Source organism: Passer montanus, unplaced genomic scaffold (genome assembly GCF_014805655.1).
Source record: "Passer montanus isolate IOZ18808 unplaced genomic scaffold, ASM1480565v1 scaffold27, whole genome shotgun sequence".
Lineage (NCBI taxonomy): Eukaryota > Metazoa > Chordata > Aves > Passeriformes > Passeridae > Passer > Passer montanus.
Genome location: NW_024367372.1, coordinates 6181689 through 6205788, shown reverse-complemented (window position 1 = coordinate 6205788; position 24100 = coordinate 6181689). Strand labels below are relative to the sequence as shown.

The 24100-nt window shown below is 46.8% G+C and overlaps 1 protein-coding gene across 1 annotated transcript; it reads left to right on the top strand.

Moving 5' to 3' along the window:
• Positions 1 to 949: 949 nt before the first annotated feature.
• Positions 950 to 10526, top strand: LOC120503879 (extracellular tyrosine-protein kinase PKDCC-like). Its single transcript, XM_039712914.1, has 10 exons — positions 950 to 966; positions 1705 to 1776; positions 2168 to 2235; positions 2290 to 2465; positions 2639 to 2761; positions 4890 to 5161; positions 6269 to 6348; positions 6453 to 6557; positions 8126 to 8302; positions 9663 to 10526. The coding sequence occupies exons 1-10, from the start codon at positions 950 to 952 to the stop codon at positions 9764 to 9766; spliced, it is 1194 nt and encodes a 397-aa protein (XP_039568848.1). The 3' UTR covers positions 9767 to 10526.
• Positions 10527 to 24100: the final 13574 nt, after the last annotated feature.

Genomic DNA, 24100 nt, shown 5'->3' with positions numbered 1-24100 from the left:
CAACAAGAGGCCTTCCCTGGATTTAAGCAGGCTCTGCTGCTGAGACCATACAGTCACAAAGCAGATCTCTGTAACACGTACCCATCTGCTCCACACACTGCTCACACGCTATCAAAGGCAATAGACACAGGCAGAACCCTCCAAGGAACTAAAAGACATTCAAATGACCACATACTCCAGTGCTGCATCCCTGCTGCAGCACTGTGCTGTGTTTCCCATTTCAGGTGTCAGCTGTGTCAAGCAAGGCACCTCTTGTACCATAGTCTGCAAAAAGCCTTGCACAGCAGAGCCATGGTCTTGGCAGGAATCCTTAAGGGCTACTGCAAAGCAAGTAAATAATTTGTTGCTATTTTTTATGTATCTGTGAGTCTTCTCTAATAGGTCTTGATACTATTACAGTGCTGAGGACAGGCTGAAATTAGATAATAGTACACACAGCTGGCATCTATTCCCTTGGAAACACAGGTAAAAATGGATTTAATTCCTCTCCAGTGACAATGAATATTCATTAATATGACACAGATGTATACTTGATTTGAAAATAAGAGCAGTAATTAAAGAGCTATTAAGGTTAAAAAGAAACAAAGGAAATTCAGCTACTGAAAGAGCTGTTCTGGGATCAGCTTCTAACCTGTCAGTGCATGGGTAAGCACAGGAGGCCTGAGATTTTCCACTTGATTATTTTACATGTAGGCAGAATGCTTATTTTGCCTTCCCTCCTCAAACTCTGCCATCTGGAAATGACCTGAGTTCAGAGTTCATTTCTCCTGCTCTCTGAACAGCTGTGCTCTCCTGAGGTACTTTACTCTGTCTCATTGGCTGCTCTGGTGGTACTGAACCAACAAGAAGTGAAAGAGAAACTTTCTACAGGCTTTTAGGAGGAAAGCTATTTGAAAGTGATCATTTATACACATTATTTTTATTAAAATAGTATTGGTAATCACCCGTCATGATAGCTGACTTGCTGTAATCTCTGAAAATCTCCATCCCATGGCCACGACATTGAAGTTGAATTTCTTAGGAATGTTTCACAAAGGTTCCTTTGCAGGGGTGACTTGTGACCCGAGCAGTGTGCACAGCGTTATGAGTGAGTCAGGAGAGAAGTGTTGGCAGTGCAGTGCATGGAGGGGGGGAAAAGGAGCAGATGTGCCCAAGGGCAGTGCAGCACTGCAGGACTGAGCGGTCCCACTGCTTGATCGCAGCCAGGGCACACCCTGTGCAATCTCACCCACCGTGTGCCAGCAGGTGACCTGCCAGAAGCTGCAGGCTCTCAGCAGGGCTGCGTGACCAGGAACAGGGCAGCAGCACCCTCCAACCCCAGCTGTGCCACACATCACCTCTCTGGGGCAGTCCAGTGCCTAACTATGCCACTGAAAACATTGGGGCAGAAAATGAAGCAGACCAGGTGAAGAGGCAGACTATACTAAATTATTTTAATTTCTAATTCTGTAGTATAAACATAAATAAAAAAGTGAATCCACCCACTTGGCTGGTGTTTCAGGCTGCTCAGTGAGGAGAATTAACTGCGTATTGCCTAAATTAAAAGCAGACAAACTGCATCTGCCTCTGCCCTAAGCTAACCTGACTTTCTGCACAGCAGAGCCCGGTGCAGACACGTGTCCAAAACCAGTGACAGAGCCGTGCCAGGGACCTGTCCTGCTTCTTCTCGCACCCGCATCGGAAACTCTTTCCTGTCCCGCGCAGGTACACGTGTGCCACAGAAGGCAACCCTGAGCTGTGGCACCAGCCGATCGATCTCATCGCCTCCAACAAACCGTAAATGTGTGTTTTCTGCCTGTATTGGCTGGCTTTGCTGGAGGATGTGTTAGGTTCGATTTTTTGTCCCCTGGAAAAAATTCCAATCCGTGCTTAGGCAGTGTATTACTGATTCAACCTATTAGGGTTTGTCCTTCTAATAAGAGAAACTTCCAGTGTTTGCTTTCTTAGAAACCGAACCTGAGAGTTTTAAGCGGCAGAGAAACGTGATACCCCAGTTCTCACTGATCTTTACCCGCCGTACATCCCTCGGCTGTAATCTGCGGTACCGTCTAGCAGGGCTGAGGAAATTCACGCCCGTGAAACCCGCTATAAACGGGTGCCTGCTATAAACAGCCGTCGCTGGAGCGTGGCCGGGTGTCGGCGGGGATGTGCCGCTCGCACCCGGCAGCTCCGCTTCCCACCGCTTCCCACCTCCTCCAGAAGCGCAGAGGCTCCGCCGCCTGCCCTGCCTGGGCGGTCCGTGCCGCCGCTGCCCCGTGCGCCCGCGGGGCCGGGCCGGGCCGGGGCGGGCGGCGCTGGCGGGCGGCGGCGGCGTGGCCCTCAAGGCGGTGCACGGCGCGGGCCGGGAGGTGCGGCGCTGCGTGCAGCGGTACGGGGCGCCGGCCGGCTGCCGCCGCCTGGCCGCCTACAAGCTGCTCAAGGAGGTGACGCTGCTGCAGCGCCTGCAGCACCCCGGCATCGTCAAGGTACGGCGGGGCGGGGGGCTGCGGGAGGCGCTGGCACGGCTCGGCACGGCGCGGCGCGGCGGGGGAATTGTTGCCGGGGCTGAGCCCGTGGTGCCCACGCTGTCGTCGGGCGGCCGAGATCTGCTGGCATTGGCAGCGACATCGCCCCGACCGCGGCTTCTGCTCTCCCGCAGCTGCACGGCCAATGCTATGAGAACAGCGGAGATGCTGAGCTGCGGGTCACAGCCATGCTGGAGCTGGGATCCCCGCTGGAGATGATTCAGCTCCTGCAGACCCCCTGGGAGGAAAGATTTAAAGTAAGAAAACAAAGCGAAGGAGTTTTTAAAGTAGCTTTTAGACCACAAACTGGGCAAAGCGGCGAAGATCCGGTGGTGCCGCTGGGACAAACGGGATTCGCCTGGTGACACTCTGTTTGATCCCGCAAATCGTCTGTAAATCGTTTCATTTTCATTCCTTTAAAATCACATTAACACAGCCCTGGCTTTGTGTCCCACGGTTAGTTTCTTTCTCCTTAGAGCGGTGTTAAAAGAACTTCATCTGGGAGGAGATAGACACAAAATTGTACTCGGGCAGTGGTTAATACCTTCGATTACACGGTAACATTCGTTTTGCCTCTATATTGCCAATCCACACACACACACACACACATATATATATATATATATGCAGAAGGGCTTTGGTCAGGATGCCCCTCGGCAAACCCGAGTCTGACTTGGGAAAGCCACATCACCGTGCTCCGAGTCTGTGGTTTGCTGTGTGTTACCTGTTGAGCGACCTGACCCTCACCATGTGTTTATGTGATGTTTCTGATTTTGGCCCTTTAGGAATTATTGTAGTAAAATCGCTACTAAATTGCTTTCCTCCTGCTGTAGGTGCTAGGATTGCAGCCCTTCTAGTGAGATCTGCCTCATCTCCTGGGCATCCTGCACAGGGACCCATGTGCTCCCCAGGAATATAAATGGCTTGTGACATGGCACTTATTTTGGTTATAGCTTGTTTTACAGTTTGCCTCACAGGCTCAGTTGGGAGTTCAATACTATTTGTTTGGGTGCCAGGAGGCAAAAAAAAAAACCAAACCATCATGTAAAAAATCAAGGGTATCTTAGTGTCAGCAAGAAATGCTTTGGGCAAAAGAAAAGCACAACAAAAGTCCTAAAATAAAATTTCAGTCTGCATGTGGTCCTGAATGTTGACGGGGAGCCTTGCCATGTGAGCCAGAAGGGGAGCGTGGCAACCGCTCGCTCAGCTGTGGGATGCAAAGCTGGGATTCTTATGATTGCTTCACTAAACAAGTTAAAATAGCTTCAGAGCTTCCCCAGTCATTTCTCTTGGCTTGGGGAGTTTTACTTTCTTCAATTCTGTACTGGTTTCTACACAGCTTTCCTAGCACCTCATCTTCTCAAGCATGCCAAAGTCTCCTTAAGAAACCCATGATGCTGGATTAGCTGGTGGTAAAGTTTGGTATGGTGGCGTTAGAGATTTTAGCAACCTCTTGACTGCAGAAGACACTAACGCAGAATTTCCCTGGCACTGTCTAGTCCTATTTCCTAATTAGGGTGTCTAAACATATGGGATTCCCTTGTTATATGAGCCACATCAGATACCAGGGATCGTGTGAGCTGCTCCAAGGGAAAAAACCCTCGTGCCTGCACAGATCACTATCAGCAGTGGCGAGGGGTGACGTGGGGCTGCCTGGCACACCTAGCTGAGGATGCACTTCGTCTGATGCCAGGGTTCCTGATACTGAATGAAAACTGCTGCAAAAAACTGCTTGAGCAAAGTGCTGCTGCAGTATAAATGCATTCCTCCAGCTCTGGTTTGTATAAAAATAATTTACCAAGCCTTCTGCTGGGTCAGGTATTGTCCAGCCTTTCCCTGCTGCCAGAAAGTTGTCATAAAAGCAAAAAAGCTGGCAATAAATACATTGCAAGCTTTGACTAATTCTTCAGAAGCATGATTGTGTGCCCAAATTCATACTGCTGAGGGATGCAGCAAGGCATGAATCTGGTATTAATGACCATGGAGCCTCAGTCTGTATTGAGCAGCATGGGGGAAGGGAGGGGGATCTATTTTATGCCAGACTGGGAAAAACCCTTCTGATTTCAACTAGCAAATCAACATAGCTCCTGAAACATGAAGACTGCTATTGTTTTCCTCACAGCTTTCTCCTCTAGCTCTTCAAACTGCAAATGTCTCTTTTTGTGTACACACGTTTTTAAAAAATGTTGCTAAACTACTTACCAGTCAAATCCTTTGGCAATGTTGATAATAAATTTTGTAGCATACATATAATTACCTTTTAAGTTCTGTATGCCTTTTTTCTCTTTTAATTTAATTGAATGCCCTCCCCTTTGTTCTACTTCCAATTTAATAGCTGTTTTTCATCTGTTTTTTTAACATGCATATTCATCTTCTCTTTCTCAGATTTGCCTGAGTCTTGTGAAACTGCTGTTTTACTTGGCACATTCCCCCCTGGGTTCAATAGCCCTCTTGGATTTCCAGCCAAGGCAGTTTGTTATGGTGGATGGAAACCTAAAAGTGACAGACATGGATGATGCCAGCACCGAGGAGCTGTCTTGCAAGGAAGATAATGACTGCACACTCGACTTCCCTACCAAAAGTTTCCCTCTCAAATGCTCTGTGGTTGGGAAATGTGAAGGAATAAATGAAAAGAAGAATCTGTTCAATGCGTATCGGTATGTCCAGCTACAGGGGGGAAGATTTGGGGTGATTGAGCTCACGCCCTGCCATGTAGCCTCTAGCACCTTGTTCTTCTTCCATGTGGTGATTGCCCTCACCTCTGTCAAAGGGTAGTTAAGGATCACTTTGAAGAAAGTGATTTTCCTTATAAGGCAGGAAAATAGTGTAGTTGTTGTCTGGTGGGAATGAAGACATCTTTCTTGTGCTGCTCCCTTTCCCCAGTGCCCTCTAAAAGCTTGCCCCAGAGCTTGCACCTGTAAATTTGCTGTTTACCAAACAAGCCCTGGTGCTTGACATCCATGGGCTGTGCTTGCTGAAAGCAGTGGCAGTGCAGGCTACCTGCCAAACCCCACCAGCTCTGAATCCCATTGTTGGGAACAGGCTGGCCAGCGCTTCCCTTCATCTCTGAATCTCCCTGTGGGCTCCTGTGGGAGAGCAGGGGGGCAGGTAACGGGCAGGGGGCTGCTGCAGCACTGCACGTGGGCCATCAGCTGAAAACACAGGGACTTTTGCTCACCACTGATGCTTGGCAGGTCACATCCTGGAGGGAAGCCTTGGCAGCTGGATATTTACACAGAAGGACTTAGCAAGGGAGCCTGGATTTCCAGGATTCAGTGCTAAAGGGTAAATCCCTGCATAGATTATTGCAACCTTGCAGTTGCCCTTGTCTCTTGTGCACTTGTTCCCTAGGAGAGGAATTTTGTGGAAAGGTCAGGAAATGAGTCATTCTGACTTTTCAGGGGCAGTGAGAAGGTCAAACCTTTTCAGGGCAAGAGAAAGATCTTGTGTGAGTCTTCTTTTATACAGGTCTGTTTTTTTTTTTTGGTGGGAAATACATTGCTTAATATACAAAAATAGCCGGGGGAAGGAGGGGAAGCTTTATTGCATGAGACTTTGCAAGGTAGATTTCATGCAAGGACCAGGCTTTCAGCCCAACTCACAAGAACCATCTGAGGCACCAAGATGTGCTCAAACATAACTTTGTAACCAAAGCAGACTTACTAGTTGCATATGGATAATCAAGTCACGGGAAAATGTAGACAACTTAATCACCAGGGAAATGAAGGCACTGTATTCTAATCAGCCTGTGGGATTTTTTGCAGGTATTTTTTCACCTATCTTTTGCCACACTCTGCACCGGCAGCTTTGCGGCCCCTTTTGAGCGATATTCTGAATGCAACAGGTATCAGCTGTTCAAAAACCATATTCATAAAGTTCTTTGTTAGAAGTCTCTAAATGGTGTTTCATGGAATTGCTTATCTTTATCATCTGTTTCCTTAAATGCAGGTGATTTACGATATGGAATAAATGAAACCTTGAGAGCTTTTGAAAAGGTTTTACATCTGTACAAGTCTGGGCTCTATCTTCAGAAAAGACCTCTTCTTTTAAAAGGTAGTTGAATTTGAATGCTCTAAGTATCTACTGAGGGAGTGAAGCACTTGGTAACTGGTCAAATTCTGGTCTCCCGTAGGTTTAGGCTGTTTATAGTCAGTAGAAAAAGCACCAAAAGTGTCTTTTTTTGAGCAGGCTTTTGTGGTTTTTGGTTTTTTTGGTTTTTTTTTTTTTTTTTTTTTTTTTCCCATGGGAGCTATGCATAGTTGTACTTCTTTGCAAAGTAACAGCAGTGCAGACAATATTTTTTTTTTTTTTTTTTTTGTTTTTGATTTGGTTTGGTTTGGTTTTTTTTTCCATGGGAGCTATGCATGGTTGTACTGCTTTGCAAAGTAACAGCAGTGCAGACAATCTGCATGGACATTGTTTGCACTGCTTCTAAATACTCTTCTCATAGTGAGCATCAGTGTTTCAAGGGAATGTATTTGGGATAGCAAACTGAGTGGCTTCTGTCTTGGGATATCGTTATCCTTTGGGCCAGCAGGTCAGTTGATATTCAAACTTCCCATTTGACTGTGTGGCTTCTGTCTGCTGAGCACAAGCATTGGTCATTGTGCAAACATAGAGTGGGGAGGTGGCAGTGCCAAGAGGAGTGTGGCAGGGTGCCTGGAGCCTTGGTGCCCTCTAAGTTCTTTTTCTCTGAAGATCTGTCTATTGGATGGATAAATGTGCCTTTATGAGGTGCATTCCTCTGAAAAGGACCCATTCAGTGGTAGAGATGATGCTGATCAAAAGGAACTTTTGAAAATCCAGTGGTTACTGTGGCTTCCTTTTTCCTGAGCATTCACATGAGGTGGTGGGTGATGGTGGCTTGCAGAAGGAAATATCTTTGCATGTGAAAGAACTATAATTTGCACTGTTATGAACAAAGATATCTAGTCATTTGCATGGAAGGACCAGCAGCTTTAACAGGAATTACTGGTATTTTCCAACAACACCTGTCTATTGGCTTCTGTGCCAAAATGATCACCATCCTAGAGGTGTGGGAAGGTGGGGAGAGACTCTTAGCAGTCAGTGAACAAAACACCTGCTCAGGCTTGTCAGGTCTTTTGTCAGATCTCCTTGTCAGGAGCAGGATCTGGCCTCCCTTTCCCCAGGGGGGTTCCTCAATCTCCTGTTTCAGTGGGTGGCACCATGGTGGGTGGGTCGGTCTGTGCCCCTTGTACTTGGTGCTGGATCTGTGATGAGCTTCTGCTGTTGAGGCTGGGGTGTAGGAGAGGCTGTTTTGAGGTTGGTTTCTCCAGGGAAAACATGGAGGGCCTGTGGCTTTGCACAGCAGCCTCCTTCTCTTACCCACCCCTGTGGTGGCACCCCTCTCCCTTCACCCTTGAGACCTCTGACCCCTCTCCTACATCTCTGGGGGAATTGCTGTCCTGTGCTCCACCGCAGAACCAAAGGGCAAGATCTGGGTTTCTTTTAGCTTTGCAGCTCCACCTCCCTCCACCTTGGCAGGTCAGTTCAGTCTGCCAGTGTTGCAGTCCCTCTGAGAGTTTCACTGAGTGTGTAGTGTCACTATCTCTGAAAGTGCACCCGGAGTGTTTCCCCAGGCACCCTCTTTCTGTCCCCAGACTACATCTCCCTGAAGGGCTTCCGAACGGTGGAAGGAGAGGACTACAAGTGCTGGCCCTCCTACAGCCACCTGGGCTGCCTGCTGTCCATCCACAGCGCCGAGGAGGCCGCTGCCATTTGCAACTCCCAGCTGCAGTGTCAAAGCTTTATTGTCACCCAGCACAGGACGTGGACAGGTGAGCTTGGGCAATGTGACAGGGTGCTGCCACGTGGTGCTGCTGCCTTCCTCCAGTGCCTTGAGTCTACAGGCACGTATAAAAGCTGCCCTCCTTATCATCAAGCTCAGATGGCTGCCACTGTGGGCATCCAGAAATCCCCTGAGTGTTTGTAAGGAGACACAAGAGCAATTATGTTCTCCCTTTGCACCTTTTTTCCTCTACAAATTTTGCTCAGGACTGCCAGGTATTGTTAAACACTTACTCATTTCTTGCAGAGATGGCTTCACTTTGGTGTTAGGCTAAACAATCCCTGTGGTATGTATAGTTTGCAGAGCTGTGGGGATTTTAGACATGAAAGAAGCTGTGTAAAAGAAGGTGGTTGCTATTGTTATAATTAAAAGAATCGTAGCTTACAAGTTGTTATCCCCTTTATCAAAACTAAAGCCTCAAGCCAAGGGATTTCCAGAATGTCCCTGTAATTAGCTCTGATTATAGCCTCTTACAGTTAGCATGTTTTCAGAATCATTTTAAATTATCTCATTTAGCTGACACTTCAAGCGTGGGCTAAATTGTTTCTTGAAGTAAAACACTAAATGAGGTAAATGAGTGTTTTCATTCACAGTGGTGCTGAAGAATCATGTTTTGTCAATTCACATGACATTTTAAAAAACCCTCTAAACTATCAAAAATGCAGCTTTTCTGAGGGCTTGTGTGCAATATTTGCATGTGGCAAACTAGTTACATAAGAGCGTTTACACGCATGCAACTTAAATCTCTTTGAGTCACCAAGTTTCACACCAGCAATGGATGGTGTGAGTTGTGCCTAACACAGCACACCTGGCTTCCTCACAGGGCAGCTCTTAGTGCTGTGTGTAGTGCCTGCCTGGAAGGAATCCTGCTTGAAACCACCGTGAGGATGCAGGAGAAGCACGTGGGACAGGGACCCTTTCTGCAGTGCCCTGCTGGGGTGCTGCTGATCCCTGATGTCCTGCACCATGCCTGAGGTCTTTAGAGGTTCCCTTCTTGACATTTTTCTTCCTTGCAGTTTCATGGCTCATCTTTGTAGCTAAAGATGCCAGAACTGTGTGGCTGAAATGCCAAGTGCCTGAGTTTGCCAGCTGGATTAATGAGAGCTGTGGCAATGTAGGGCTGCTTGGTAAAGCAAAGCAAGATCTAAAAGCCTCTGGGGTTGGATGATGCATTGCTTGTGCACACTCTAAGCATCTGGAATTTACTGGGAGTGTAAAACACATCTATGGCAGGGCAGAGTGACCCTCCACTGGGCAAGCAGTGTGTTCCTGTGCCTTTTGCAATAAATAGCATGGGTCAAGGTGAACCTCTCTCCTCTATTAAACTTGCATTTTTATTTCCTTTCCAGGACGCCCACTCGCCTCATTTCAGAGTAGCTGGACTGATTTAATACCGGATACCAACGCCGTAGTCTATATTAAACGTTCAGCTTCCTCAGGGGAAAGACTTTAAAGACAATGAGATCACATAAAATGATCCTGGGAGGAACAAACTGCTGGGGAGAATTTCATCTGCTGGAAAGAATGACATATTTTATTTTGCTTTGGGATGGGATCTCCCTGCCAGCTCAGATAGAGTCAAATGCTGCTGTCTCCTTGATCAAAGCTCAAATTTCTCATTGCTGCTCCACTAGCTTCTTTTCTGTTCCCACACTGCTGTTCCACATAAATGGTCTCAGTTTTAGTCAAATGTTGCTAGACTGTGCAATACTTAGCTTTGCTGCTTTGGCCAGCTTGTCAGCCAAGAAATAGAAATAGCTTCAAGGGATCCAGCTGGGGTAGGCTTTGTTATTTTAGTCACTTCCAAAAATCTACAGATAATGCACTTTGGAGAAGGCAACGGCTCTTTCTGCAGCTACAAACTGGGTTTTCTTACTACTGCAAATGTAAAGGGCTGGATTTCAGTGATGGGGCCAAGGTTGAAGGGTTGGGATCCATAACCGGAGGTTGATGATGGGGGTGGTCCTCCAAGGAGGGTCCTGATTCAGTTCCAGTGCAGGGGAGGGAAGTGGTGTATAGGTCAACACTGGATCCAAATATCTGTGTGTTTGGATGCAGGATTTGGGGTTGATCCTATGTGATTTCTAATACCAGCTCCCATGTATCAACCTTGAAGGTTTTTCTCTGTTACTTTCCATGAAAGAGCGAGACATTCAAATTATTTATATGTAAGGTGTGACTTTGTATGATAAAGAATAACTGTTTATTCTAAACATGCTGTGAGAAGTTTTGTTGTTTTTTTTTTTCCTTTAATTGCCGAAGTCTTTACTGTAACCAAATGAAGAAATGCCATTGTTTCCTACCTTCAGGTCACCTGGCATTGTTACCCACTCCTGTGAGTGCTCCAAGCAGTGTATGAATGTTCCTGAGCCCCCTCAGACACTTAGGTCCTGAAGGGCACTGTGGCTTTTACTTGCAGGCTTCTGAGCATAGAGGAGACTGTGTGGTCCCAAGAACCTCCTGCAACAGCTCTTTGCTAAAATTGTAGGTGTGGCCCTTGAAAAATAGCTGGGGTTAGTAGAATTTCAGACTGTGATAGATGACAGTGTAATGTGCCACTGCTGGGAGTCCCTGGAAGCAGTGACTATCCAGGACCTCTTCTGTAGCACTGTTGGGAAACCTAAATCACCACTGACTTCATGTCTCCTAGGGAAGGTCCCTGGCTTTGTGCAGGGGAGCCACACTGCAGCCTCTGTGTGATGCCACATTGTTATCTGCTTGTCCCACAGCAGAAATTACAACTTTTGGGACACGGGCAACAACTGTGTAGCCAATTCCATGTGGGACCTTGTGGCAGCTGGGGCACCCCTGCGCTGAAGATGCTGGAGCTCTTGCCTGGAGTCATGCTGTGTTTTTGATGGTCTCTCCCCCGTTTCCTAGTGCGGGAGCCCACCTTTCAGCTCGTTAGTACTCAATTAACCACAGCCATGCCTTTGCATGGTGGCTTTCTCATGCACTGGAACCCCCGCTGCTTACTCTGGGGCTGGAGGACTCGCTAGTGGTGTCAATTATTGAGAATTCCTAGTTAGCACAGCAAGAAGGCTCTTGTGATGATGACATTGCTGCAGGCTTTGTGACAGCAAGGCTTTGTAAATGGGCAGGGACAGACCCCTCTCTCCATTCCAGCGGGTCCTGTGGAAGTTGAAGGGAAGGTCCTGCCAGGGGTCTGCTATTGTTTTACACCGACCCAGTGAGCATGGCTTCAGACACCTGCTGTGCTCTACAGTAGCAAGAGGTAAAGGGAATTTATTCCACATCTCCCAGCCTCCTGAGATACATCAGAAGTACTTCCCCCAAAGCAGGGCTGTGCAAGGGGTCGTTTCGCAGAGGAAGAAACAGAATGCAAAAATTGAAGTGGTTCTACTTTGTGTTAGAAAGACCTTCCCATCTTAAAGATTTCTCCTGGTAAAAAGAACTTTGTGTATTTTAGTCGTGTGATGCTTTTTCACGTGGCAGGCTTTTCTGTCGAGTACTCATTGCAGGGTTGCTGCCAGTCACGGGCAGCCCCTCGGCAGATGCAGGGAATGCCAGTGTCACTTGGATAAATGCAGCTTCCAGCATCAGACCTGCAGTTAGACCCTGGCACAAGAGACCACGGATCATGTCCTGAAAGTTTTGAACACACAGTGATTAACAAGCAATAATGAAGTAAAAATAAAACAGGAAAGAGAAAGGGAAGCTAGGCTTTGAAGAATTGCAATGCTCGATCTGCTGTTGCCATAGCAAGTGGCTTTTGTAGGACATTTAGACCACCTTATGCAAAGGAGCAAGCACATTCTTACAGCATGAGCCCTCATTCATCTGGCTGGCACAGGGAAGTAGCCAGGGCACAAGCATACCTTTATGACCAATACTGTTCATGTGCTAGAGATAGAAGTTGCCACATCTAGAGCTGTAGTTTGACATGCATTTGAGGAAACACAGTCACTGGGAAAAGCAATTCCCACCCTGCTTTTTCCCAGCTTCTTGCTGCTCTTGTCTGCTGAGAGACTTTTACCAATGGCTGTGCCAGTTTAAAAGCATGTAGGATTATTTCTTTGCTTGACTGCAGTGAGCAGCTTGTGACTCCCGAGTTTCAGGCAGCTCACAGGTGGCTGATGTGCAGCCTCTGTGCCAGGTCTGTGTGAAGCACCCAAGCTGTTCCCAGCCCTAAGGGGAGGCTACAGGAGGAATCGTCTTCTGTCCAGCTTTTGGGCCCATGGGGCTGGTTTGTAGTGCACTGTCTTCATGCCCCATCTCACTCAGTCAGCCTTTATTCATTCTGTCCTTTTACTAAATCATAACTGGCTTGAGCAACTTTAGACTTTCAATGCCACTGAAATTTTCAGTGCATGCCTAAAAACTGTATTTCAGTAACTACAGTACATCAAAACTCAGATATAAACATTTACTGCCCTCAAAACTCCCAGCTGCTGGAGTCAATTTGTCTCTGCTATCGCTGATCAGTATTTCAGCCACCATTGTGGAATATGTAACAGAGGAAAGAGCTTGGAAGGAAACAGCAGGGGATCAATTGCAATGGAAACCATGTGTGCTGGAGGAATGATATTTACCTAAATGTGTCTATCACATCTTCCCAAAGGATGCTGCCTTTAGGAGAGAATGGATATGAAAATGTTGCCTCCATAGATAAAAGTTAGGAAAATAATTTTTTTAGACACAAACTTTAATACTCTTAATTAATTCTGTATTGTAATAACAGAGTTAAAGCCACATCCATGAAGGATATACCATGTACTCCAAAGATATAAACCACAGATTAATAAATAGCAACAGATGCTGCATTACTCGTGTTCAGTATGTTTGCACAGATGTTTACATGACCAGTGACTGCATGACAGATTGAAAAGTAGAGTGAGGGAGACAGAGCCCAGTAATGAAAAATCAACTTCTGATGCATCAGGCAGGGTTCAAGTACCAATGAGTGTCATACCTCTATTTTCATATGGCATATTCTGCAAACTTTGATGCTCTAAACAACACTCAGATGAAATTTCCAAATAATTTAGGGAAAGAAAAGAGGAATATGTCACATCTGGATTAACACTGATTTCTGAAAGGGCACTTATAAATTGGCGTTATAAGCACTGAACTTTGTGGCTAGAATTCAGAGCACTTGGTCCTACTGGGTTGAAAGAGCTGGGTTTGGGCTCCAGTTTGAGGAATCAGTGAAGTGTGACTCCAGCATCCAGAATGGCTCCTCCTGAGGGATTGGTAGGAATTCAGAGTGGACTATTCCTGCTCACTGTAGTACTTGGAGCAGTCTTTCCCCTTGGTCCCATTGTCCCAGTGTACCAACGTGTCACCACCAGCAATGTGGACATGGCAAAATTCACAGAAGAGAATTATATGAGAGGGAACCGTGAGCCCCTCTGCCTTCTCTGCAGCATCTGCGTAGTTCAGGATGGTGGATTTCCCCTGAATTATAGTTCTTGGCTGATGGGAAAATGTATCAGGTTACATCAAACAGGTCTGGGTGTACCAAGGATGGGTGATAGCTGTAGGGAACAGCTGTCAGACTCCTCTGCTTGGAATTCAGCTCCTGGCTCTGTGTGAGAGCTCCAGGCAAGGGCTTGTGCCTGAGAGCCTTCAGAGCCTCAGCCTGCCTAGCTGAGGCCAGCCCAGATGGCAAAAGCTCTGGGTTTACTGGTAGAGAAGACTTCTTGGCATAGCTGTGGAGGAGATGGAGATGCTGATAGTATTTTAGGAAATACATATGCTTGGACTTTCTGGGCACAAAATGATGTCCCTTCAGTGCACCCATTGCCACAACAGCCTTATCCTCACTGCTCCCAGGGAGCACAACCACTATTGTCCCCCATGCCCAAATCTATAACTAAAGCAAGCACACTCAGGTTTCTCTGTCCTGTCATTCATTCACACCTCTGCCCCCCATGTGCCATCCAGGCACACCTCCTTGTTAACCCCTTGGAGAGCCACACACCCCCAACATCCACACATGGCCCCACTGCCTCTTACTCTTACAGCCAGCACACGGAATCACAGAACCAGAGAATCATTGAGGTTGGGAAAGACCTCTAAGGTCATCTTAAGTCCAACTATTAACCCAGCACTGCCAGGTCCACCACTAAACCATGTCCCTAAGTGTCACATGTGTTCTAACACTTTCAGGGACAGTGAAACCACTTCCCTGGGAAGTAGCACCACACAGGGCTGGGGAGCCCTTATTTCTATTCTGTCAGAAGTGAAATAGCCCTGTGTGCAGCAGGAGGCCACATCTGAAAGGTGTAACCACAAGATCAGCCTGCCTTTGAATTGTAACCTCTCTTTTCATTTACCATCGATGGTTTCTAGATTAGCAAGTGCTAAGTACAATGTAGTAATAGCTTCCTGAAAAACAACCAAGTTTAAAGCTGTCCATTAAAATCACATTGCCTTAACTACATTGTATGTCACATGGTGCATCACACCTTCCAAATCCAAGTCTAGACAAGGCTTAGGAAAATGCAAGTTCTGACATTATGTTGGGTTCATCAGTATTTATCCTCAAACCTCATCAAAATCAATAGGAGTCTCAAGTGGACTTTTTTGCAAAATCTGTTGCCCTACTTACAGTATTGGAAATGTAAGACATAGCCTCAAAACTAAGTTAAAGGCCAGCAACTCGCAAAATTACAAAACAAACACCCAAATTTTCAAATTGTTGTATCTGTGAGTTATATCTCCCACATAATGTCTTTAGCAAGTGAATTGTTTTTCTTTGCTGGGAAAAACCCTGCTGAAAATTCCCTCACTACTTCAGATGACAGATCAGAGAGTTCAGGTTTAGATTAAAAACTTGATAATAAAACCTAAGGACACAAGTTTATCATCACAACAGGTAGATGGAGAGGTGCTTTATGAACGTCTTAGAAACACTGGAGTGCAAAGGAAATTCTCTTGGACCTCCAGTGGAAAATGTCGAGAAATATTTTGGCACTGCTGCTGTGCCCTGTCCAGTGCTGTTCTTCATTTGCTGGGGGAGGGAGTCATTTACTCCCACTCCTAATTAATCTTGCCCTTGTTTGTTTGTTCTGATTCTTTAAATACACAAGAAACAAACCATTATCCATCCCAGTGGAGTTAATGCCATGGTTTGCATTTTTCTGGGTTTGACTCTTTCAATTTGTCTAGCAAAGCTATTGTTACACAACTATATCAATTAGCATTATCTCTGAAATGAAGCAGTGGCACCCACCTAAATTCACTTAAACCCCAGAGTTGTGTCAAACCCCAAAGTTTTACTGGCACTGCTAAAGAGCAGTTCAATATGTACTCTGGAAATTGCCTAATCATTGAAATTGATTTGTTTGTTTGTTTGCTTGCTATATGAAAACAACAACTAAAACCCCTATCAAAACCCTTATAAATCAGCAACATATTGTTTGATTCACGCAGAGAACCTTTGGTAGAAGCTGCTTTCAGCACAGAATAATTAACTTTTCCTTAAAAAGAAAGTAGTGGTGTTCAAGAACTGCATCTCATTAAATAGTTTTCAATTTTATGTTAACAGAATTCTTCATCTTTGAAAGAAAACTGTGAATCAGTGTTATTTTAACAGTGCTTCCTCTATCTTACTAAGACAACACAGAAGCATAAGGATGTCTCTCATCCTCACCTTCTGTTTTTGTGCTGATAGTAGCTGTCATTTCATGCTAATGGAGAAGCCCATGTGCACATGCCAGTGATGCCTCCAGGGAGAGGGAGGATGGTCTGCAAAGCCTCACTGCAGGACCCTGCAGGATGTCACCAAGGCTGTCAAGGGAGCTGCCACCCTCAGGCTGGGGCCATGGACACAGCATCCCCCCACCACAGCACCTGGCAGCATTGCCCTGGCTCTTCCCCAGCAGGAGATAAGGCAGTGGCTGCAGACAGTGGCCAGGCACTGCTGGGAGGTGTCCATGGGAGGAGTGGAGGCAGCTCATGCAGGGACTCAGCCCACCCATGGCTGTCTCTGGCAGCATGCATGGAGACAGAGCTCCTGCACCCACAGAGCTGGGGGTGGTGGGACTGGGACCAGCTCCCCGTGTTTTGACATCTTTTCAGCTCATGATCTGAAAGATCACTGTCCTAGGGCTGAATCTGATGGTGATGTGCTAAGAAAAGCATCAGCCAACATGTGCTGGAGCTTCTGTTTGAAATACAGATATCAGGAATTCTTTGTTTGGAGCCATTGTTTAGCAAAGCAACTTCATTCCTGCGAGTCTGTAGATGAGCTATCTTGGGAAAGGGGAATTGTTCCCACGCCAGGAACCAAATCAAAGTCATACCTTCATCCTTAGAAGTGCAGTTTTACCTCGCCTGACCCTCCCACCCTCCGGAGGACCCCACGCTGGAGAGGCTGGGCCTTGCACGTTCATGCTCAGGAAAAGAATGGGGAGAACAAACAAAACACCCCACCCTCTTCCACTTATGTAAGATCAGAAGGAGAGTGTAGGCTAAGCCCAGAGGACTGGATTTATGGTTTCAGAAGAACCTAGTTATTAAAATGTTATGAAAGTTTTCCTCTCCCTTAAATGCATAAATATGCAGATGAAAGGAGCCATGTGATCTGGCCACTGGCCATGCTGCTGCAGGCTCAGTCTAATTATCAGCTGCCAACTCTGCTGCATTTTAAGTGGTGAACATGATTAAAGATACACAGACAATTGAAGAAAGTTAGATCAGTTCTTCAGGCCTGCTTCTCTTTTATAACCACATGGCAGCTTGGCCTTGAGACTAAATCTGCCCTTAGATGCTGAGGGAGGAAAGTTCTGCTGATCAGACGGGTTTTTTCAACCACAAGCTCCACGTGCTCTTGAATTCATCATTTTCACAGCAAGTTATTTGCCAAGTCAGACTGTTTCCCTTCCCCACTCTGAGCAAAAGGGGGCTCTGAAGGGGGGAAAGATGCAGGTAGGACCAGGTGTGTGGGGGGGTCAGGCACTGCAAACATATGGCCAAAATATTCCAACTCTCCCAACCAGAGAGGTGCAAACTTGTTTCAAATGAGTTTCAAAACCACATTTCCGGGGGCATCTTCTTTCTCTTGGGACTGGAAATATCAGCAAGAAACCCAGATGGTCTCATGCTTTTGGGGGAGAGCCACAGTCCTGTGGGCAGGACAAGGAACCAGGACTTCTCTCCCAGAGCTGCCAAGTTTCTGAGTTGAGTGTCATTGCCATTGCAGCAACAGCAAGGCCAAACCCTCTGGCAGCATCTGTCCTTTTGTCATTGTACTCGCCAGGGGCCAGGGCCTGGCTCTGCAAAGTGGCAGACCTGTCAAATCTCACACACAGGGTGTGAATGTCACGCTGTGGGTTTTGCCTCAATGCTTCCCACAGCCATGGCTGGGTCTTGTGCTGTCCCCAAGCCTCACCCCAATCCCAGGGCTCAGCAAGGTGGATGCATTGTTTCAGTGTTGTTTCATGGCTTTCCAGAAAGACATGTCTTTTCAAAAGACAAAGATTTGGCTGTTTTTTAGCACCATTGCAAGTGTGGCACTGCTATCCATATGGTCCTGGGAGTGAGTTGGTGTCTGCACACCTGCCCTGGACCATTCCAAGAGTGGCTGGAGCCATTGCCTGCCTGCACATCCCTTGGATGGGCACAGCAGCTCTGCCCTGCCTCAATCTGCTGGATCAGTGCAGGGCAGATTGGTGCCCATGCATTTGGCATCTCCAGACGAGGTAATCAGCAGAGAGAAATTGGCCCTTTCTGGGGCAATGAATTTGACCCCTATTAGATAGCCATTCCTGCCCAGGGTGAATTACATCCTCAGAGCACCTATCGATTCTAGCAGCAGTCCAGGGTGAGTAGTTCAGACACGGAGTTGTGAAATGAATCCCATTCCAGGAGCTTGGTGCCAATACTTGTCTGTATAAGCTAAGAGATAGGGCTGGTGCAGGCCCTGTGCTGCTGGAAATGTGACTCTACTCTGCTGCTGAGCCAAGGTCTTCAGATGTCAGAGGAGCAGGAGCCAGGCTGCGCTGTCTCCTTGCACCCTGATTTATGAGCTAGATGCTAACAAAGTCACTCCATCCTTTGGAAAGGAGCAGCACATGAATGCATGCAGCTCTCTCTTTCCAAGGTTGCAGCCTCCTCCAGTTTCTTGCTGATTTTACCACCACGCATCCAACCAATAAACTGAAGGGAGACAAATCTGAAAGATAAAACTGAGCATTGTGTCTCACACCTGGGCAGCCCCAATGGCCCCTGCCCTACTGCACGAGATTTGGGTTTTTAGCCTCCTTGTGTTATATTTGTCAAGACATGAACTGGTCAACAAAATACATCTCCTCTGTGCCAAAGTTATGCCTTAGGAAGCCCCACTGTGATTCTGTGTTCCCCCCAAAGGTTCTCTGTTTCACTAGTGGGACTGGAGCAGGGCTGTTCTCAGACAACCAAGCATCCCCAAAGACACAGTTTGTGATTACAGATTTGCTAAGGTGGAAATTTGCATTTTCCCTACTCTGCTCACCCTGCATTGCTTCCCAGATCACATTCTCTCTTTTAGGAATAAAGAAGTGTTGTGCTTTAACAGCTCAGTAAAGGCTATTCCAGAACATAATCTCTTTGATTGTTTGATAAAATAAGCATGCCTTTTGCTGGAGATTGTTCCATTGCAAAAGATAAACAAAATGGACCAATTATCAGTGCTAAGTCTCCTATAAAGGCCATTCCATACTGATATAATACATACAGTCAGGCCACAGAAGTCTGTTTTTTTCTGACACATTAATAATGCATAAACATGCTACTCCTTCTAGTCTCAGCCAGATGTCTCTGCATTATTAGCCTACTCTCACTAATATATTCTCTGGTAGAGGAAAAGAGGATTAATAACATGCAGAGAATGGCAGGAATATATGTGTGAATATATATATATATAAATTTCTGTGTTCTGTTCTCAGTATTTGTTTGCATTTAAACATGAGGGCAGGGTGGGAAGGGATTTCTTGTCAGCTTCTCTGCTTCTTCAGGCTTCTGTACTGTAGAGAAGCTGCCCCTGAGGTACAGTACAGCTGGGACCTCTGACATCCTCTGCCCTTGAAGTAAAATGTTATCTGTAGATTTGCATCTCAACCCTGCCATCAGCTTACTGTTTATCCACTCTGCCGTCATATAATAGCATACATTTTGAGTTAGGGAGTGTTAAATGGATTGGTTCAGAGGCTGAGGGAAAAAAAGTGACTACATTTACAAGCCAAATTCACATTTAAAAAACTCAATTTTTATCAGTACAGGGAAGAAAGAACACAAATAATTAAATTGGAGAGAGAGAACAAGAGAACAAACAGGAGCGTCTGACTTCAGTCTGTCAAGCCAAAGCATAACCTCATTACTGCTAAAAGGGTCTCACAAACTCCTTGTCTGCCCTTGCCTCTGTGCTTCTGCCAGGTACCTTGAGCTCCTGCTCCCTGAAAACCAATTTCACCCATTAAAATGGAAAAAAAAAAAAAAAGAAAAGAAATTGAAATTAGTGTGTGAGGTTAGTGAGGAAAAAAAAAACCAAACTGGCTGGATAAGTGCCAGAGGAAGAGGGAGGTTGCTGATGGGTTAGAATATTTTGGTAAAGAAAGGTTGGAGGATGGGCAGGGGGACATAAAAGGACAGGAGATAGGGCAGAGCTGTGGCAGGTGGAAGCAGCATGGCACAGGAGCATTGCCCTTGTGGTTTCATGCTCCACCAAAGCCAATATGAATCTGTGTTTCTGGAAAGGTTTTACCACCACTTCCCTTGCACCATCCCCTGCAGCGAGGCTGCTGCACAGCCAGCCAGACCAACAGGCTTTAGAGACAGAACTGAACCTGGAGCAGTGTCAGTGTTAAGGCAGGGAACTCCCTGCTGTGAACATGAGTGTGGTCTGGAGGCCAGGGAGGCAGGGGGAACGTGGGTGCCAGAACCAGGGAGCTGCACAAACCCCACTTTTCCATCTGTCATCTGTGCAGACTGGGACTGACTCACCTTAATTAAGAAACTGCCCTCTGGCTCTCCTCCCTGGGGCTGGGCCTTCCACCCTGAGGCTCATGTGCTTACAGCTGCTTCTGGACTGTGTTTGATGGGACACAGAGCAATCACAGAATGGCTGAGTTTGGAAGGGAACCCTTCAGGTCATCCTGTCCAACCTCCCTGCTGAACCTACAGCGAATTGCACAGGATTGAACCTAGGTGGTTTTTCATTATCTCCAGAGAGAGAGATTCCACAACCTCCCCAGACAGCTGACTTGCAGACAGAACGTGAACAACACAAAAGTTCATCAGCTCTTTTCTACAAGGGATTTCAGGGAAGATCTCAAATTTGAACTTGTGAGATACTGCATTTCATCATCCTGCCTGGACTCCTGTGTTTAGTTGTTCCATTGTGTGATAGGGCAACTGAATATGCTTTGCCACATCACTTTAAAATTACTTTGGTTAGCACTGGCATGGTCCCTCTCTTGCCTAATGGAAATACCTCCTCCCCAAGTGGAGATCTGCCCTGAGAGGCACTCCCATCCCCCAGACACTGCAGTGAGCCAGTGTAGGAGCTTACCTAGCAGAAAGTAATTATTTTTTTTGCCAGGTCAGTTTCCTGAGCTGACTTACCCCATGGTAAGATAAGCATCATGCCAGCAACTGGGTATACAGGAGCGACTGGGACTGCTCACCAGATGAAACACTTGGTTACTGATGTTTAACTATTGTGCAACTACAGCTTGCACAGCTCAAGTAAGTAGTAGCAAAGCTCTTGGCCTCAGAACCCCTAAATCTCTGAATACAATACTGCACAAAGGGATTCTGCAGACCTATTAACTTGATTATGAAAGCACAGTGAGTAAGGCCAGGATGGCAGTAGTGCTAAGCAGTTTGCATTACTCCAGTTATAAGACTTGCATGCATCTCCTTTGTATTGGCTCTTGGTCTGATTACAGATGGCAGGAATCTGCTCTCTCACAGTAGCAGCATCCCCTTCCTCAGTTTCCCCAGCTGTGGGGGCTCTGCCAGGCTGAGGGGATGGCTGTTGGGGAAGGGGCTGTCATTCAGTGCCCTTGGTGGAGCCCCAGAGAAGGTCCCATGTGCCCCTGAGTGCTTTGTACACTGGTTATTGCACTGCTCCGTGTTGCTGAGAGCTTTCTTCCAGGAAAGGGCTGTTCTGCACGAGCCCTGTGCTCGCTGTGGGAGCCAGGCTTCCACGAGGTTGTGGTCCCACCCCAGCCAGCAGCCAAGCCCCAGGCAGCCACTTGCTCACTCCTCCACCAGTGGGACTGGGGAGAGTCAGAAAGGTAAAAGGTAGAAAACTCGTGAGTTGAAATAAAGACAGCTCAATTGGGGAAGCAAAAGCTGCACAAACAAGCAAAGAACAAGAAAGAATGAATTCACTGCTTCCTATGGGAGATGTTGAGCCACCTCCAGAAGAGCAGAGCCCCGTCACATGTGATGGTGACTTGGGAAGACAAACATCATTCCAAATGTCCCCCCCTTCTTCCTCTTCCCTCTGCTTTATATACTGCACATGATCTGGAATATTCCTTTGGTCAGTTGGGGTCACCTGCCCTGGCTGTGTCCCCTCCCAACCTTCCATGAACCGCCAGCTTCCCTGAATGGCAGTACAGAAAGGAGAAAAGGGTCTAATCCCTACTCAGCAATAACAAAAACATCTCTATTACCAACCCTGCACTCAGCACAAATACAAAACAAAGCCCCATACCAGCCACTGGGAAGAAAATTGACTCTACCCCAGCCAAAGCCAGCATACATGATCATAGGTCTCCTTTGGCTTGTTTCACCCCTTAGTCACTCTTGCTGGTGGGCAGCTTTGTCACTGTGCTGCATCTTCCAAGAGCTGCTTCCAGGACTGGGGGCAGCTGAGGCTCCCTGAGAAAACAGATTTTTGAGGCATGATCAAAATCACTCCTAATTGATTTCATTTCCTCACAAGACATTTACAGTTTGGGTCTGTGTGACACAGGGTAAATTTGGAAGGCATAAAAGCATGATGGATATAAATAATTTTGATCACTCAGCCTTCTAACAGAGATGAATTCTTCCCCTCATATGAGTCAGTAGATGAGAATCCACAGCCATAACTCAAGCCCACAGTGAAGGAAGTGTTCAGCAGTTAAAACAATCAAAACTCCAGACCTCTCTACTAATTTCTGAAAAACCTAAGGGGGAAAAATAAAAGGGAAGACTAGATCAGCAGGTAGTGCCAGGACAGCTGTGCATTAACATTAGTGTACCAGATATGGCCTGGCCAGTATGGGAAAAGCACCTCAAAAAAGTTGGAAAACTGAAAATAGGTCTCTGCACGAATGAAACTAATGGATGTTGTGATGCATAAACAGCAAAAACACCGGGATATAGGAGAAACCTGCCTTCTGTGCCCTATTTTTTTAGCCCGCCTTGCAGCAATGGCATCAGACCTCCCTTTAGTGTTCCTGCATGTTAACAAAGGACACCCTTCCAAGAAGACTTGCTGGAATTTCCAAGCTCTGCTCCTGGCAGTGCTGGTGGAGGCAGTGACCCCGAGCTGCATTGCTGCAGGCTCCCCTCCTCGCCCAGCTGGCTCAGCCCCCCCCAGCAGCGCTGCATGGAGCTGCTGCCTGCACAAGGAAAGCAGCGCCTGCCACTAAATCATTTTAGGATGAGTTAATTAAACTGATACCAATCTCTCTTTTGTAAACACAAAACAAGAAAAAAATGTATCCTTGCTTTAAATCCTGTGCAATGTAGCAAGTGGATGGTAAACACAAGGGCGAAGGGAGGGTGAGCTGGCTTGCACGTGCTGAAATGTGGAGGCTGTGCTTAGTGTTTGATGTAAAGGCAGGTGAGCTGCTGCCTGGCGTTGGCAGAAGGTAGGACAGCAAAAAGGCAACTCCTGACAGTGAAATCATTCTTATTATTCCTGCTGAAACTGCCGAAATGTCAATTGTCTATGGATGTTAGTGTGAAATTAGAACGTTTCCCAGAAAAGGTGAGAGGAGAAAAGGAGATGGTGCCTGTGCTGGTTTACTGCATTTATCCTCGACCTGAGGAGTGCAGGTGCAGTCTAGGACAAAGCCTGTGGAGGAAGAGCTGCTGTGGGGAAACAGATGGGGTTGAAAGGAGGCAGGAGAGGAAGGGGCAGGACAGCACTGGTGATGCTTTGGGCAGAGGCTGGGCTGCCTGAGCCCAGGAGGTGGCAGATTGCTGGCTGGAAGGATATGGTGGGAAATGTGTAGATCCTGCCCTGGCAATGGTCACACTCTGGGAAATGCTTCTCATCTTGGTCTCAGTTGCTGGGTATTTCTCTCTCTGCAGCTGCCCTAAGACCCTGGAGACTCCAGTAAAAAGTACATATATGAACTGGAAAGTAGAACTCACAGGCTTTCTGCTGCATTGTCTGGGATGAGGTATTGCGATCTTGTTCCTTAAGGACCATCTGCTGTGCTCTCCAGACAGGCACCCCTTGCCAAAAGCACCATATGGAAGTTTGATTCATCTACCAGACATGCCAGGGAATGGGAGAACCCCGAGGACAGGTTTCCCTGAGATTGAGGGAAGGATAGATTACGTGGGCTGTGCCACTGGCATGGAAGCCATAAGAGAACACAGGATGAGAGTGTTTCCCTGCCATTCACCCAAAATGAATTGTATCATAGTGCTCATTATTTCTCTGGGTACTGACACAATGGTGCTGATGGGTTTGGTACATCCTGTGTGCCATCTCTGGTGCAGCTCCAGAGGAAGGAGAGGATGATCCAAGGGGGCTGTACTGCAGCTCCAGAACTCAGCATCTCCTTTCTGCTGTTCCTGCTTGCTGTGCCAATTTGGTGCATTTCCTGGA